This window comes from Nematolebias whitei, chromosome 1 (genome assembly GCF_014905685.2).
Source record: "Nematolebias whitei isolate Nwh7 chromosome 1, NemWhi1, whole genome shotgun sequence".
Lineage (NCBI taxonomy): Eukaryota > Metazoa > Chordata > Actinopteri > Cyprinodontiformes > Rivulidae > Nematolebias > Nematolebias whitei.
In genome coordinates, this window is record NC_056498.1 from 6,546,597 (window position 1) to 6,565,758 (window position 19,162).

Below are 19,162 nucleotides of genomic sequence, written 5' to 3' on the forward strand. Positions count from 1 at the left end.
GGAGAGGTAGTTATGATCCCCCAGAGTCAGACATCCTGTTGGAACATGTTGAAGCAGCTCTGGAAGGAAAAAACTGGCAAGGCCTCTCAATATAACTCAACCAGACAGCCTCTCAGAATATAATCACTTCATCTCCTCTTGTCCCAAATTTCTCTCTATGAAAGCTTGACAGTAGGTCCAAATGAGGTTAAAACATTTGACGTGCAAGTGGCAAATATTTTTATGTGCACTTCCCATGATGGCATGGCTTTGTAAGCATGTGCAAACGGTACTTCGCAGTCATGACCATTGATAAAATAAATTCTGCGATCACTGCTTTTTTAGATGTTCATTAGGCTGCTCCTTCTCTGTTTGATCTCTCTGGGGCCCATAGATGCAGTTAGCATGCCAGGAGAACCACATGATGATGGAGACAATGGTGGTCTGAAGGAGGAGCATCACTCCATAGGTAGAAGCAACAGTAGGTCCAGGTAGGCGTGAGAATTGGGTGGGGGGCAAGAGTAAATCAGGATGGAGAAGGATAGCTCTCACCTCAGCTTTGATCATATGAAGTTCATCAAGGATGGACAAAAAGGTACAGCAGTGGAACCACTGGTGGCTATGGCCCCAGATGTCAAAACGACCCGGGGCTAGCCGCTCGGGGATTTTACTGATGTTGAATAGGGCGGACACCAGCAGCCAGACAGAGTGGCGAACGAAGAAACTGGGCATTGTGGTGGAAGCAGCAAAGGAGGACGAGGTGTTTGAGTATGGTGACCTGGTAAGGAGGCGGTAGAAAACAGGAGTGGAAGAGATGAGAAACGGGAGGAGGAAAACCAGGGTTCGTATGATGTATCGATGCTCCCTCCACCTCTGGCGAGTATTGCAGCAAGATAAGACGCAAATGATAGCTATAACACATGCACACGGGATGTAGAAGGTCTCAAAGAACTGGTAAGATGTAAGAACACTCTCGTGGTTTTGGTCCAAACCTATCTGGGTGTCATCGTGGTTTCCTTTTTTCACTATCCCTGCTTGAGGATGAATGTAGTAGTAGTATGCCAGTGATGAACCGACAGTGTAGGCACTGATTGTACCGTAATCCACAAAGAAGCAAACCTCTCTGACTACCAGAGACATAGAGTTCAGCAGGTGGGCCATGCTGCTGGCCATCAGCAGACAGAACACCCCAATGAAGTAGGTCCACAGTGGATAAAAGAAAGGGGCATCAGCATCAGGCACATCATCCCAACCAAACACCTCCACAAAATAATAAGCAAAAATGAAAACGGGCAGGAAGTGTGTCCAAAAGTTGCCAGTTTCATTTGTGGGTCTGAAGGCTGACCATAAGCAGTCCCATAGGCTGTAGTTCGGGAAACGGTAGCCACTCAGGATAAAGTTTTCTGTAACCCGAGGCGGCACATCTGTGTGACTCAGAAGAGGCATCGGCTGACCACAGTTCAGAAGCATAATGATGAAAGATTACTGGTGCCGTCAAAAAGTCTTCATGTGGTTCTGGGTTATGTCGAAGTGCCAGTCACAGCAGGGTCACCGAGGCCATACACGGTGTCCAGAAGTCATAGAACCACTCAACTGAATTCACTTTCAGCCACTGACTCCTGCTTCCAGTACAGGCCTCACAATCCATAGGCAGATCCAAAAAGCAGCAACGTCATTTAGTTCTGAAATACGCCAACAGAGAGACAGAGCCCTCAATCCTTTTGCTTAGTTAATGTATCTTCTTGTTTTGGTTTCTTCTTTGATAATCCTCAGATAATAACTGAAGGTCAGCAAAATATATTGTCAGCTCGCTGATCTTATTCCTTTGCATAGAACTTTTGCTCTTTGTTTTATCATTTGCACATTCACGAGTCTTCTTATGCATAGTTGTGCAGCAGCAGCAAATGAATGTCAAGGTCCTGGATCACTGCTGGACAGGGTTGAGCAGTGCATCAGTCTTACGTGTCCAAATGTCCCAGACTTGTGTCCATTAAGCTCAGTGGTATGTAGGTCATGCTGGCTGTTATAGCCTCCTCTTCCTCCTGCCGGTCTTGGTCCTGGTCTGGAGCTGGTATCCACGACTGACTCAGTTCATGCAGCTGCAGTCATTGCAGCTCAGGGCTCTGCAGTGGAAAATAAATCCCTGAGTGCAGGAGAGGAGGCGGCGCGGTCCTTTAACGCGAGGTCATTTATAAAAAAACAGTTTGTACAGCTGGAGTCAGAGGGTTCAAACCCCGGCAGGAGCTCAGCCTCACCGCAGCCCGAACCCTGAGGAGAACCGTGCCGGTCTGACAGGTACCACCATCAAGTTTCAAACACTAGGACACGATGCTTCCTGTCAGGAGTTTCAAAATAAAACGCAGGGGTGTTATGCAACACTGAGAAGGTCATGTCATTGACTGTTCGCACACAGAGACAACTGAAGGCAGAATGTTAGACTGGAACCATCTTATGTTGGGAAAGACTTGAAATTATGCACACACTCATGTAATATCTCAAGAGTTGTAAATGATGACCAGCTACTACCACAACTAATTTTAAATGTTTGTAACACTGACAGTTTTATTGTCATTTTTGTGTTGGCTAATGGTTATTCACTGTGGTGGCCATCTTTGAACAGGTTTTATCCAAAGGTTTATCATTTATAGATGCACATCCAAGTTTCACTGAAATACGTCTAGTGGCTCGTGAGATATTTTGCTAACAGACAAATATGGTTCACTCCAACAGATAAGGCTAAAATTTTAAAGGGGAAATGAATATTATCAAATCTCAAATATATTGATATTGCATGAATATTATTTAGTGAAATATTTTCACCAAACATGCCAGGGACCCATGTCTCTGACCTAAAACTTAAATAACTAGATTAGAGCTTTTTTGTCTCTACAGGCTGAAGTGGGGTGATTATGGTGGTGAAGTAGCCGTCCTGGGGCTCATGACTCAACTGTGCCACGACGAACTCCAAAAGAACGCTGAAGAACAAAGAACTTGGTTACTGTCCCATTGTTTATTAGTGGAAATGGAAGAAGCTGCCTTTTTTGAATATGAAGAAATGCCTGAAGACTTTGTAGGAACACTGGATATACAACTATACCAGTACCTGAACCGACAGCTGGATCTCCAGTCTCAAGTGAAAACTTCTCAGATTCTGGTGATCACACGGACCATCATCGCTGACAAGACGATGCGCCCAATGACTGAGTTGGGAACGGTGAGAACTGATTATCCTCAGATCATTGTCTTTTGTAATGACGAAGACAACAAGGACATGAAGTATCCATAGTCAGGGGTGCCACCAAGGGCCAGTCGGGGGGTGTAAAAGATTATAAAACATGGGTGAGAAATTTAGAAGAAAGAGATGGTTGTAGGTGGCATCAGTGGCAATGTTAGCCTCTTTTGAGGGGTGCTCAAGCACAGCTAAATTTTAACTCAGCACCCCTGAAAAATTAATAAACTATTAGGATTTTGTAAGGAAGCTTAGTTCTCAACTCTTGGATTCACCAAAATATTTGAGAAATTTGAAACTAAAATGGAATAGATGATGACAGTCTTAAACGAGCCAGTAAAATCTATGAATTTTTTTGCATGAGTTGGATCCTCTGCGCCACCTGTCAATCATTCCAGTACTCTCGTCAGCAACTGACCAGTCAGTGGCCTCAGTTTGTCCCGAAGGTAAACACACTTTACCTGCAGGAGCAAGGTTTTCCTCCAACATCATTTTCAGGGTTTTCCATTACAAATATTTTGCAGTCAGAGGTTAATGGTTAAATTAAAGGTTAAAGCTAGTTGTGCTTGTTTTGTATGTTTTTATGTAGATATATGTTGTAACTTCTGGTTGCATAAGTTTAGTTTTTTTTTTGTTATGATCCTTTAAAAGTCCTATTTATGACTGAGCTCTTTGTTTATGACTATTCTGAACACACCCAATATCGTCTGATCTCGGAAGCTAAGCAGGATCGGGCCTGGTTAGTACTTGGATGTGAGACCGCCTGGGAATATCAGGCGCTGTAAGGTTTTGTATTTTTCACAAACCATGCCATGGGGTGCCTTGTTCAAGCCAAGAGCCATTGTCAGAACTGGGGGCTAAGCCCCCTAAAGGTCAGATCCTAGAATCACCCCTGGGTGGCATGGTGGCTCAGTTGGTAGAGCTGCTGCCTCAGCGAGAAGGTCGCTGGATTGAATCCTGGCTGGGGACCGTTCTGGGTGGAGTTTGCATGTTCTCTCCGTGCATGCGTGGGTTTTCTCTGTGTACTCCAGTTTCCTCCCACAGACCAAAAACATGCATGTTAGGCTGATTGGTAACTCTAAATTGTCCCTAGGTGTGAGTGAGAGACTGAATGGTTGTTTGTCTCTATGTGTCCCTGTGATGGACTGGAGACCTGTCCAGGGTGTACCCCGCCTCTCGTACAGTGATACATGTAGCTGGATAAAGGCACCAGTGACCCCCATGACCCGAAAAGGAAGAAGCGGGTAAAGATGATGGATGGATGGATGGATGGATGGATGGATGGATGGATGGATGGATGGATGGATGGATGGAGATAACTGTAGCTTTAACATGAGGTCTGAGGAACCGCAACTCTGATATTTTTCAATAAACATTCAGAAAAATCTTAACATCCAGTTGTCTAAAACTCCAGGCAGCTGGTGATATACATTTATTTCAGAATACCAGAGCTTCAATTTTACATTTGTTTTCATTTCCAGTTTTGATTTTCTCTGTTATTTATTAATATCATTAATTCAAAAACTGAAGATAAATATGAATAATAATAATAATAATAATAATAATAATAATAATAATAATAATAATCGTAATAATAATAATAATAATAATAATAATAATAATTTAAGGAAGAATTATGCAACGTACATCACAGCTATAAAACATAAATGTTTTATTTTGAAAAGCATTACGTCCTAGCTTCCGTTGTGCTTTCTGTCTCGAGGCGACTCAACACAGGACGAAGTAGTTCAAAGATGTTGCTCGAAGCGGTGTTTTCAGTCTCTTTGATGTGACCGCGGTGCGCTGCCAGCGCGCACGAGGCAGACAGCGAGAGGCCGCAGGAAGAAGATGGCAGCGAAGCTCACGCTGCGAAGCCGGTCAGCTCAGCGAGCACAGTCCGTCCATGTTAAGTAATCCCGTTACAGCACGCCCCCCCCCAATACACACACACACACACACGCACACACACATACACGCGCGCGCACACACACAAGTTTGTCTTTCTATATCCTGATGCATGCTCAACAATCCAGGTAGAAAAATCCAAAAAAGTTCAATCTGGTCCTCTGGACATGTTTTTTTTTTTTTTGAATGTCCAGAGGACCAGATTGAACTTTTTTGGATTTGTCTTTCTATCTTTATAAGAACTTTGCATTGACTTCCATTCATTTTTTATTAATTTCTGTAGCCTAACCCTGACCCTTACACTAAACCAGCTGGAGTGGAACTCATCTTCAGCCTCAGACTGGCCCACTTTACATCACGACCTATTATTAAATTCATGTAATTATAACCTTACATCAGGGGCGATTCTAGGATCTGACCTTTAGGGGCTCTATAGCCCACAGTTCTGACAATGGCTCTTGGCTTGAACAATGTGGTGGCCATTGGTGTCAGAAGCATTTATAATCTCCTGATGCATGCTCAATAATCCAGGTAGAAAAATCTAAAAAAGTTAAATCTGGTCCTCTGGACATTCAAAAAAAAACAAAACAAAGCAAATCAACAAAAAAATGTAGAAACGTTTCGTCTCTCATCCGAGAAACTTCCTCAGTCTGAGGTGCTGTATTCAGCTCAGTCTCTTAAATAGCACCGTCTCAGAGTGGATCAACCAGTTTTGCTGCTGACAACCAAAACCAGCTGATCACATGCTCAAGAAGGACCATCAGCCTAACAATGGATCATTAGCACACTGATGGCTGTTTACTGTTCACAGAGGGCTGAGTGATACTAGCAATCACAGCATTGTAAGAGGGGGACAGTTGAACCCGGAGGCCTCCACCCCTGTTTAATGATGGACGATTTCTTTTCACAAAGATGGCCTCCTTTACTCCTCTCTCAAACCATCGTCCTCTCTATCCAGGATGTGAACATCTTCATCCCTGAAAGAGTGACCGCTGGCCTGGAGATGAGTGTAGACCGCAGAGTCCTGGCCTGATGATGTTGATCTTCTGTGCTGGGCCATCCTTTTGGCCAGTGGCTGTTTAGTTTCCCCGATGTAAGACTGATCACAGCCCTCCTGACACTGAACAGCATACACAACATTACTCTGTTTGTGCCGGGGGACTGGATCTTTGGGATGAACCAGTCTTTGCCGTAATGTATTTTGGGGTTTAAAAGCCACTGGGACGTTATGTTTAGAAAATAAACATCTCAGTTTCTCTGATACTCCCTCAACATACGGAATGACCACTGGTCTGGGTCTGGGTTCCTCCTTTTCACCTGTTGGCTGACTGGAGTCCTGTTTGGGTTTCTTCTCTGCTTTCAGGAAGGCCCAGTTAGGATGTCCACATTGCTCTAGAGCCTGTCTTTTGTGGGATTTCTCCTTCTGCCTGGCTCCTGAGCTAGTGGGGATGCTGTCTGCTCTGTGATACAGAGTCCTGATGACTCCTAACTTGTGCTCCAAAGGGTGATGGGAGTCAAACTGCAAATACTGGTCTGTGTGGGTGGGTTTGCGGTACACCTCGGTTTGCAAATGTCCTCTATCAGAGAATGAGACCTCACAGTCCAAGAAAGCCAACCTGCCATTTTTTACATCTTCTCGTGTGAACTTGATGTATTTATCCACAGAGTTGATGTGGTCAGTAAAATATTGGACTTCCTGAGATTTAATTTTAACCCAGGTGTCGTCAACATACCTGAACCAATGACTTGGTGGTGTCCCTGAAAAGGACGTCAAGGCTCTCTTTTCTACCTCCTCCATGTACAGGTTGGCAACAATAGGAGAAACTGGAGACCCCATAGCACACCCATGTTTCTGCCTATAATATTGCTCCCCATATGTGAAGTAGGTTGACTGCAGGCACAGTTTCAAGAGTTGACACAGTTGTTCTGTAGAAAGTGTGGTCCTGCTGCTCAGAGTGGTGTCTGATTTTAATTTTAAACTGACCACCTCTACTGCATCATCAACAGGAATGCACGTAAAGAGTGATGTGACACTGGTGAGGGGGGTCTGGGGGTTCTCCCTCAGAAAATTTTGAATAAAGTAGATGCCATTTCCTGCATTCTAGTGTATTTTAACAGGTTGTTTAACACCTAGTTTTACCTACACAAGTAAGACTTGATTCAATAACTATTTTAGAGCTAATGGCACAACAAGACATAACCTGACCAACAGCTCTCTTTGTGTGAATAGAGCACGCTCCGCTTCTCTCACACATCCTTTGTCTAAAGCCCTATTTGCACGGGATTAGTTTTACCTAAGCATCACATGTAATAAATAAATTACTCCCCAACGTTTGCTTTTTATGTGGCGCATTCGCACGGGATAACCAAAGCCTGAGATTTAACTGAAATTTACGGACATCTTCCGGATGTGATGTTATGCGCTACGTTGTCACGACCGGTCAGTTCATAATAATGTGTTTAATGTGGGGGTCGAGCCAATCTCAGGCTTTGATGTGGTTTTACGAATCAGCATTAAAGAAAACTAAAGCATGCACAATATAAAATTGTGTTAATCTACTTGTTGAGGAGGAGGCAGGTCCGACCGACTGGTTTAAAGAGGTAACAAAAAAAAAGCCACGTTAAGCTCAGATGGACAGCTGTCACCGACCGTGTGCGTGAGCGACCACTGACACGCCGGATGAAATGGATTTGCGACCTGTCCAGAGTGTCCCCTGCCTCTCGCACAGTGATGGCTGGACATGGGCACCAGTGACTCCCGCTACCTGAAAAGAAAGAAGCAGGTAACTATAATGGATGCATGGATGGGTTGTCTCCACATCTACTGTCATCTGTGGTGAAGTAGCAGCATAAAAGCCAAAGAAAAAAAAAGCCGAAGCGAGTGGCACATTCATTTAAAATAGTCTTGTTCGATATTCTTCCCAAATGATTTTTACTTAAACAAAAACAAAAAAATGCCTCATTACATGTCGGATCCTGCGCATTTCTGTCCAAATCACAGAGATGACTATTCACATTGGGTTAGTATTATCACAGGACTTCAGAGTTCAGCAAAATATAGTAGGTAATTTGTGGGTGAAGTTTTACTTTACAAATTACTGACATGGCCGATTTGCACGGGATTACCAACACAGACAATCTCAGTAATTATTACAAATAGCATTGGTCCCTAGGTAAAACTAATCCCATGCAAATAGGGCTTAAGAAACATAGTGTAGTCCAAGTTAACTTTTACGAAAAAATCACTGGCCAATATGAAATAATAATAATCACTCCTGCCTAGCTTTAAACAATATGATCATCATCCATCGTATTTATTAGTAGCTTAAAATACTTGATTAAAATTCCAGTGGGCTAGGTATACTGTAATGGTAAAAAGACAAACATGTAGCATTAACGCAGTATGAACAACATTCAGGAATTGTTTCTATAAGAACATTACCAAATATTTTACGTGAACTGTAAGATCGCTCCACCCACAAGGAAATGAAACCCAGGATGAGCTAACCTCGTACAAACAAACAAGCATGGCTGTAATGGTGGAGGTAGTGAAGCTCAGAGTGTTTAGTGAAACATTTCTGCCTTATCAGCCAACATTAAGGCAAAGAAGACAGGCAATAAATAAATAAATAAATAAAAATCTAAGCTACTAATAACTTCAAATAGTTACTGCAGTGGATGTTTTCATGCCGCAGAGCCACACAAGGCAAGAACTCACAGTGAAATTCAATATGTAATAGTGTAAATTTTACATTACACAACCTTTTAAACACTTTATACAAAATCAGTTTAGTTGTAACGAAGACTAAACTTGTACAACCAGAAGTTACAATATCTACATATAAAACACACAAAACAAAACACAACTGTCTTTAAGCATTAACCTTTAATTTAACCATTTAGCATGCAATGTAATTATGACAGACAATGAAGAATTTACCTGCAGTTACCTACATACAGATGAACATATTGTGATGAATTTGTAATCAGCTGCTTATGGGGTCGGCCGCCAGCTTTTTACATATTTCCGAACTCCGTTTAGATTTTAAAATGGAATAAACTGTATTCCACCTTCTAAACGCTCAGTGTAACACCTGTCTGTATTACATATTCCCCACTGATAACGTTTAAACGTTTTTTGCTGATGATTTTTCACAAAATCCCTCTGACCATGGGCTGCATATGTGCAGGTAAAGGGCATTTATCTTCAGGACAAGTTGAGGTTGCCAATTGGTTTGTTGCTGACACCAACTGGATTGATTAACATGTGGTCTAGAGGATCCGACTTGTACAAAAAAAAAACAGAGAGCTGCCGCTGGCCGTGGGTGGAGGCGAGGCGGCCCAGGACCAGCGGTAGCAACGTTGTGTTTTAGGGGCCGTTTACACGGCGCGTATTTTGAGTGCATCCGCAGGTTTCTCTTTGCGGTTCTGCTGATCATTTACACGACACCAGTCTCTCTCCCCCCCCCCCCCCCCCCCCCCCTTGAATCTGGAGGTTTTTCAACCCACCTTCCAGAGTGGAGGTTTTTCGCTGACCCCCTGCTGATAATGTAAACATCTCCCGCTGAGGCTTTGTGTTAAACCACATGCGCACATGCACGTGTGGACAGACGCTATATTTCTATCAACATGGCAGCGGGTACACTGCTTTCTGAATTACAACTGATGGAATATATTTTTAATCTCGTAGTTAATCTACGTCAGATTCCAGGTGCTGTGACCGACATCCGTGTTGGAGGAGACACCAGTCAGATCCAGTTCTAATATTGCTGCTTATAGAACGAGACATGTGCACACGTCACGCTGCACTATAACATCTAAATGTACTAAATAATAAGTTTAATAATCCATCCATCCATTATCTTTACCCGCTTATTCCATTTTGGGTCACGGGGGTCGCTGGTGCCCATGTCCAGCAATCACTGTGCGAGGGGCAGAGTACACCCTGGAATCTGGTCCCACGTTGTTCATCTGGCTCTTTCAGGCTGTCACTCCTTTGATTAATGCAGCTTAAAACATTCAATGGATTGAATAAAAGAACTGAGGGGAATTTTAAATAAATAGTTCATCCAACATCTCTCTCTTCGACGTCCTCCTGCACTGCATCTGGGCCAAGCCTCGTTCAGAACCGGTCAGCCTGGTGGGAGGACAGCTTCTTCTTCTTTCAGGAAAAAATAAAAACTCAGTTGGTTGTTTTGTAACCAAAGTAAACACAAGCAAACAATATTAAGAACATTTGATTTACCTGCAGTAAATCAGCTACTGATTATCAAGAAGTAAAGTCTGACATAATTGACTCGGTTCTGGTCCACTTAGCGACCGGTGTGGAGCTGTTAGATGAAGCGATCCCGCTTGGCGTCAAATCTGTCGACTCTTATCCAAAATCCAGCTTTAACTTGTTGTTAAGTTGTTGTTAGCTGAGCTTTTAGCCCAGAGAAAAAGAGCGTGCCGAGGCAACACGCATGCACATTAGGTGAAGGTACAAAATTCACAGCGCCATCTAATGACCCGGCATGGTAACTACAGTGGATTCAGGAGGGCGGGTGGGATTCCTGCAGATGCATGTAAACACAAAATCCGACCGTGTCAACGCAAATCTTTTCCTCTAATTAACATACGAAAAAACCTACATTTCCCCCCATCGCGTCTGTGTAAATAGGGCCTTAATGTTGTTAAAAGTTCTAAAAAAAACAAATAGTGGCATGCAGCCTTGCAGCCATCAGACCGACCCACCGAGAAATGTCCCGGTCTTCCCAATGAGACACTACGGGCCTGCCCTAAACCTAACCATTACCCGTACATACCTAACCCTAAACCTAACCCATCCTCATTTCACACCTTAAGCCCCCAGTATACTCCTGCGTACGTCCGTCCATGTGTATGTACATGTGTACTGTACACAGAGAGTTCAGACTTCATACTCGAGCGTCCATCTTGAGCAGCTGCAGAGCAGCTCCACAGACAAGGGGCGTTTACCTTCGGGACAAACTGAGGTCGCCGATTGGTCATTTGCTGACACGCCTACTGGATTGATTGACAGGTCGAAAAAAAACAACGAGCGGTGTTCTGTGTTTATATGTTGTTAATCAAAAGTTCTAAAAATAAAAAAAAAACAGGGTCCTGCAGCCCACACATCAGACCTGCCCACCAGGAAATCTCCAGACCCTCCCGCAGCCATGTTGGACCAGTGTTTAATTCGCTTGTGACAAATTCTTTCATTTCTCACCATTTCAGTCATGACATCAACGGAAGAGGAAGAGATCACTTGCCTTTTGGCAAAAAACAAAACAAAAGAAAAGGCCAGATCAGGGATGAAGATGGAGAATTTAATACATTGGTGTCACATACAAAACAGTCCGTCACCAGGCAGTTTATTGTGCGACACCACGTACGCGTACACGGTTGTAAAAATTGAGCTTTGCGCGGACATGCCCTGCGGGGGTATGCTCGTACCTCTGCGTACGTACACGCGTACCTCTGCATACAGAAGTATGTGGGAGTATACTGGGGGCTTTAATCTTAACCCTAACTCCTAACCCATCAACAGCACTTCCTCTTATGGGGCCTAGGAGTTGGGCCCCACAAGGAGCAAGTTGGTCCTCCCAATGTAGTATGTGTTGAAAAAGTTTGCCTAAAGGTAACAAATACAAACATGCATACAAACACACACATGGTGGTGGCCATCTTGTATTTTCTCTTAGCAATCCAATTTTTGTTGGCAACATTTCTTATGCTTAGATGCAGTCACACACTGAAATGAAAGTCTGCATGTTGCTTATTTTTTAAGTTATCCAGCTCACAATGTTAGCATACATATAGTATATAGTATACTTATCGGGATTTTTTTTTATAACTTAAAAAAGGGCATCCCACAAGGCTCGATACTTGGCCCTTTGATGTTTAGTCTCTTCATAAATGACTTGCCTCTGCACAGCTCCGCTGTGCTTTATTTGAGCTGGATCCTGCCGGAACAAGATCCGGGAACACTCTCATTTTGATAGGGTGTGTTCTGGCAACTGTTTGCTCGGATCTGGCAACTCAAATCTCTGCCCCTAAATGGCCAAAGTCATCATGCATTTTCATTTTGATTATTTATTAAAAATACAATGAGAGGAGACATTGCCCAGTCTGTGGGGTGGATATTATGGCTGCAGCAGGAGCACCAGCTCATGCAAACGCTCCTGCCCAGCAGAAATGCGGACAGGATTTCCTGCGGGGATGAAGTATCTTCCTCTGTCTGGCAAGCCAAGTGGCCCATTAATAGCCAGACATGATAAAAGTGGCTATTAATGGTCTACTTGGCTTGCTATACCTTATGCACAGCAGCGTCTCCAGACAGCTCTGAGCGTGCACAACTAGAGTTGCACTTGGGTCCAAATAATCCAAACCAACCCGGCCCCACGTGGCTGAGGGGGCAGAAGATCAGAGCTGAGGACCCGTCAAAGCGCATTAAATGCTTCGCCAGCATCAGCCTGCATTGAACCCTACTCTGACATTTCGGATATTTTGTGATCTCACCTGTTTGAGTCGTTGGTTGCACATGTCTGCTGAGTGCAGCGGCTGAATGAACGTCCATTTGGGCTCATGGATCGCTGGCAGTAGTCCATCTGAAGCTTAACTTAACTTTTTACCTCTTTCAACCGGCCGGTTAGCATGCAGTAAAATGGCCACGTGCAGCAGGTGTAGTATGGCAAGCCATGTTTGCATATATTGGATTGTTGGCCATGTGCATCCCTGACACAATAAAAAGCCTAACACCGACCCAGCCCACACATTAAGCACATTATTATGGCCAGGCCTGGTCCAAATCTAGGTCGAGCAGGGCCAGGCTCCGGGTTCGGGTTAGAAATGACAGCTCTACGCCCAACTGCTGATGTGAACTCACAAATACATTTCAGACATAATAAATTAAAAAAACTTAGCTACAGTGAAAAAAAAAACAATTAGAAAAATGTTTGATATGTGTTATTCACATTAATCACATATCACAAGGACAGCACTAATTTGTCAAAATAGCAGCGTTCAAATGTTGAAAAGACAGTCCAGTTTACTTTCATAAAATAAATGGATGGATGGATGGATGGATGGATTGTCCTTAGTTGGACAACTGAGAAGGAAGTTGTAATTGAGGTTGAAGCAGCAGGAGCAACAACACACAGGAATAAATTCAGCGGAGAAGAGTTTGACTCAGAAACTTGAAGGGGGCGTAATCGGAGCTGTTCTATTCAAACTAGAGCTGTCATTTCTAAATGAAACCCGGCCCGTACCGACCAGGATTAGTGTGATTAACGGGCGAGCCAGGCTGGTCTTGGGCTTTTAATTAGGTCAGGATCAGCCGCGATCCAATTATATGATAACATGGCCTGCCATACTTCCACCAGCCGCACGCGGCCATTTCACCACAAGCTGACTGGTCTTGAAAGAGGTAAAAAGTTCAGTTGAGCTTCAGATGAGACTGTACTGCCAGGCAGTGATCCATCGCCCAAATGGACGTTCATTCTGCTGCTGCACTCAGCGGACGCGCGTGGCCGACGACCCAAACAGGTGAGATCCCAAAGCAGACGCGTGTCAGAGCTGTCTGTGTGTCTCAGTAATTCAGAAGAATGCTGTCAGAAAAGGGGTTTAAATGCATTTTTACGGCCATGAAATTACAAACACTCTCTCAGCTCCAAATCTTCTGCCGCTTTTATTCAGCTGCGCGTCACTGATTAAAAATGTCAGGGTTTTTTCCGGGTTCTGACCTGTAATTACTGCAAATTCATCAGGTCGGGTGGGGATTGGAAATTAAGACTGCGGGCTGGGTCGGATCAGATTTTTTGAAAAAGAAAAGAAAAACAGTAACAACATCTAAGATATGAACTAAGAAAAACATCAACTAAAAATATGCTAAGCACTCATAGCATATAAACATTACGCCGAACATCAGCACGAACATGAACATGAGTCTGTGTGAGCAGATGAGCACGCATGAACACATCAACATGAAACGGATCAGCAGCAACATGAAACGGATCAGCAGCAACATGAAACAGATCAGCAGCAACATGAAACAGATCAGCAGCAACATGATGTGATTTTTTTCACAGTGATTATTCTGGTTAGAGATTCATGAGTCTAACAACCTCAGGGTAGAAGCTGATCCTCATTCTAGTGGTTCTACACTTAATGCTCCTCAACCTCCTTCCTGAGGGGAGCGGAGCAAAAAGTGTGTGTGCTGGGTGAGTGGTGTCCTTCATGATGCAGGTGGCCCTCTTCCTGCATCTGGAGATGTAGATGTCTGTGATGGTGGGGAGACTGACTCCAACAGACTTCTGTGCAGCCTTCACCACTCTCTGCAAAGCTTTTCTTTCTGCAGCTAAAGTCTTATTTATTATAGATTTTGCCCATCCTGTGTACAGCACTGTTGATCTCGCTCATATGTTATAAGCATATCAGGGAAATTTGAAGATGACCACACCTCCTTTGGGCCAAAGCCCAAGCCCATATAACTAAACCTATCTAGGTAGTGACAAATAAGACCCCCTTCATACTGAATAAAAATGGTCTCCACAACCAACAAAGCTGGATCAAATTTTAGAAAAAAAATCTTAAGTATGAAGGCAATCTGGACACTGGTGAACTCTTAGGCCTCCATCAGAATGGACAATGACTCCACTATGATGGTAATTCATTTCAATTCAGTTTATTTATCTAGCACCAAGTCATAACAAAAGTCATCTCAGGGCACTGAACAGAAACATTCATATACATAAAAAGCAAGTTAATAACAGTATTTATCTGAGGAGCAGACGGCTTTGATTCTAACTTAGTCGCAGACTCTCATCCTGAGTAAATAAAAAGGCAACAGTAGAAAGGAAAAACTCCCTCATGGGGAAGAAACCTTCAGCAGAACCAGACAAGCGGCCATCTGCTTTGACAGGCTGGGTTTGAGAGGACAGGAAGGAGGAACGGATACTCAATGGGAGGTTGAAAATCACATGTTAAGATAGAAATAATATCAAATGTAATTTATTCATATGTGTGCATTTGTAACTATTCATTTTAAGAAATTAGGTAAATTTGTCCTTCAGTAGTCTAAGCCTATGGCAGCACAACAAGCCAACCCTAACATAACAACATGCTCCCTGACACTCTGGAATTTGAATAGTGAATGTTTGTAGTTTTGAACTGAGTGGTTTTCAGTTCAATTCAGTTTATTTATATAGTGCCAAATCACAACAAAGTTGTCTCAGGGAACTTTACGGGAGCATTCACATACATAGAAAAGCCAATTAGTAAAGTTCTCCATCTAAGGAATCCAGCAGACGAGTTGAATCTTGACTTCGTTGCAGTCTCCTATCCTGAGCAAGCACAATGGCAACAGTGGAAAGGAAAAACTCCCTTTGAACAGGAAGAAACCTCCAGCAGAACCAGGCTCAGGACAAGCAGTCATCTGCTTTGACCGGCTGGTTTGAGAGGACAGGAAGGAGAGACAGACGAACACAGAATGCTAGGTCCAGATTTAGGTCCAGGTGTACCTGAAAGACCAAAAAAAAAAACACGTTAATGATAGAAAAAATAATTACAAATACAAAACAGGTTGAGCAGAGTAAGTAAAGACAGTAGCAGAGTGAAAAGTGTGGTCAGTTTGTCCTCCAGCAGTCTAAGCCTATAGCAGAATAACTAAGGGACAGCTCAGGAAACCCAAGCCGACCCTAACTATAGGATTGATCAAAAGGAAAATCTTAAGTCCTGTCTTAAAACTGGACTATGTGTCATCCTCATGGACAGAAACTGGAAGTTGGTTCCACAAGAGAGGAGCCTGATAACTGAAGGATCTTCCTCCCATTCTGCTTTTGGAAACTCTAGGAACCACAAGTAAACCTGCAGTCTGAGAGTGAAGTGCTCTGTTAGGAAAATATGCTAGGTAGGGCTTTAACAGACTACTCGAGTAATCTACATATCGATTCCTAGGACATCTATCAAGTTTTTTAATTTTATGTCGAGTATTCGTGGTGACGTCATTTTGTCACCGTTACATCATTGCGTCGTGTGTCAGGTGATCCGCACCGTGCACGGGTTACAAAATGGATTCCTCCAAGCAGACAGATGGAGAAGAGGAGGCCCAGTCTTGACAAACAGGTAGAAATGCATCAATAGTCTGGAAATATTTCACTAAAGATGAATCTTCCAGTTCAACTACCGTAAGGAAACAGAAAATGAATGAACTTCCTGACTGTTTGGAGCTCGTTGCGAACCGGTGCTACACCATATTCTGTGACCACCGTATATTGTGACCCTAGGGGGCGGTGTTGCATGCACTGTTGCAGGTCACGGAATATGGTGCAACACCGGGTCCAATTGACCGAACCAGAACCAGCTTCCTCTGACCTTGTTTCACAAACAAAAAGCAAAAAATATTAATCTCGAAACCTGTAAAAAACCTATAAACATATTAATCTCTAAAACTAAACCTAATGCGCAACACAGCTGGCGGTGGTGCAGGGTGGTCGACCCCCCCCCCCCCCCCCCACTGGTTTTGGTTTCGTTTTTGATGTGCTGCATGTTTCTTTCAATTTTTGCAGCTTAATGTTAATAACTAATAGTTTTGTTTTTTCTGACTTATTTGCAGTATGATAAATGGTAGGAGCATAATATATGCTCCCAATGTTTTGTATTTGTAATTATTTTTTTCTATCCTTAACATGTGTTTTTTTGTCTTTCAGGTACACCTGGACCTATATCTGGACCTACCATTCTGTGTTCGTCCGTCTCTCCTTCCTGTCCTCTCAACCAGCCGGTCAAAGCAGATGGCCGCTTGTGCTGAGCCTGGTTCTGCTGGAGGTTTCTTCCTTTTAAAAGGGAGTTTTTCCTTTCCACTGTTGCCACTGTGCTTGCTCAGGATGGGAGACTGCAACGAAGCCAAGATTCAACTTGTCTGCTGGCCTCTTTAGATAGAGAACTTTACTAATTGGCTTTTATGTATGCGAATGTTTCTGTAAAGTGCCCTGAGACAACATTTTTGTGATTTGGCGCTATATAAATAAACTGAATTGAAATTGAATTGAAATTGAAATGGTCTCTCCTGGCAATTCTCATTTAAACTCTGGCTGCAGCATTTTGGATTAACTGAAGACTTTTTAAATAAGTTTTAGGACATCCAGACAATAAACAAGGGCTTAATTTGTAAACCGATCAATGCCAGAACACAGATAGTGGGCAGAGGGAAGTTTTTTTTTTTTTTTGGGGGGGGGGGGGGGGGGGGGTCGTCAGTCTGGGGGTCTGTCCCCTGAAAATTTTTCAGAAAGTAGATGTGATTTCCTGCCTTTTGCTGTATTTTAATCGGATGTTAAACATCTACGTTTCCCTACATTTATAAACACTCCCCTTCTGTCAAGCACCCCCCCCCCTCCCCCTTATTTGACGAAACCATCAAGTCGGGCTCGGAACTGAGCCCGACTGTCCCTGCTCGTTGTTGTTCGACTCCACATGTGAAACCTCCAGGTGCCTGCCTGCTGCCTGTGAGCTCCTGCCTGCGTACTGCCTGCTCAGCACTTCACTCTTTTAGGGGTAGATGTTTCTTTAAGGGTAGACGCAGAAATGCTTCACTTGAAGTGGCAGATCGTGGCTCTTGGCTTAAAATTTGTGTTCATGTAATTATTTTTCAGTTTACATGTCCAGTTTAAGGTTTATTTGTTCAAGGCAGTCATAGTTGTTCAAAACTTTATTATTAGTAAGCCTGAGAGTTACTGGGTCCAAGCCAGATCCTAGCAAACAGTTACCGGAAGCATCCTGTAAGAGAGTTCCTGGACTCATTCCGGCAGGGTCCAGCTTAAATTAACCCTTGCAATAAACCACTGCAATAGTCCAGCCTAGATGTTATAAAAGCATGAACTAGATTTTCTGCATAATTTTTAGACAATATGTTTCTAATTTTAGCAACATTACACAGGTGGGAAAATGCAGTTCTGGTAATTTTTTAAAAGTAGGGGTTAAAAGACATATTCTTATCAAAAATAACACCAAGGTTTTTAACATTAGAACTGGAGGCTAAATTAATGCAATCTAGAGTTGGTGAAAAGACTGCAAACCAAAACCTCAGTCTTGCCTGAGTTTAAAAGCAGAAAATAGGTCATCCAGGTTTTTATGTCTTTAATTAACAATTGTAAATTGTTAATATTGAGTACAGCCAGAGTCTACGGTAATTTACACTATGTCAATATAGTAGTCTAATTTGTCATATTCAATGTTTGATTGATATTAAAGCTCACTTGGAGAGAATGTGGTACAAGACACTACAGATTTGGATGCTAGGAATAGGTTTATTTGAAGACACTGGAATGTATGGACATTTTAAAGTGTTAAATGTTACTGTTATTGATGCTCTTACTCAAAATGTGTTCTAATACTGCTACCTACCATTGTATTTTCTTTTGTATACACGTATGTACGTGCGTGACGTCATTATGTTGGACAAGAGAAAATGGTGCTCTGCTAGCACAAAGTGTGTGCGTACAGCACTGCGAGGTCTTAAATAAATATGCCGAAAAGAGACTGAAAAGACCCAGCAACGCACTTGTTTCTGTCTCTCTGCAACGCCGGCACCTCTGCACTACAATCCATTCAACTGGTTATGGGCCCAGGAAGCAGAGAACCGATCAGAGAACAGTTTTCTTTTGGGAAGAACGTCACACTGATTGAGCGGGACTTCTGCAAGCTATGCTAAGTTCGGTAGCATTGAGATAAGTGAGTATCCCACTAAGTTTAACACAATGTATTACGTGGGAGCTACTGAAGCAAAAAAGTTAGCAAGATGGCAAACAGGGCTGCAGGACTAATGGCATCACCACAACTATTTTTTGATGGATCAGATGATAAGTATGACTTATGAGAAACTAGATTTCTTGGCCATTTGAACATTCATGCAACATTTCTTAGGTCTCTCTTGTAAATGAGTCCTCGAGGCTCAATGGGATTTACCTGTCTAAATAAAGGTTGAATGAATTCTGAAGCTAAAAGAGACTATTTTGAAAGAACCTACGAGTGATGCGCAGCAAGCACAAGATGTTC

The 19,162-nt window shown here is 43.0% G+C and overlaps 1 protein-coding gene across 1 annotated transcript; it reads right to left on the minus strand.

Moving 5' to 3' along the window:
• Nucleotides 1-245: 245 nt before the first annotated feature.
• On the minus strand, nt 246-1,449 carry paqr9 (progestin and adipoQ receptor family member 9). Its single transcript, XM_037682116.1, has one exon. It carries the CDS (start codon nt 1,447-1,449, stop codon nt 310-312), a length of 1,140 nt encoding a protein of 379 aa, XP_037538044.1. The 3' UTR covers nt 246-309.
• Nucleotides 1,450-19,162: the final 17,713 nt, after the last annotated feature.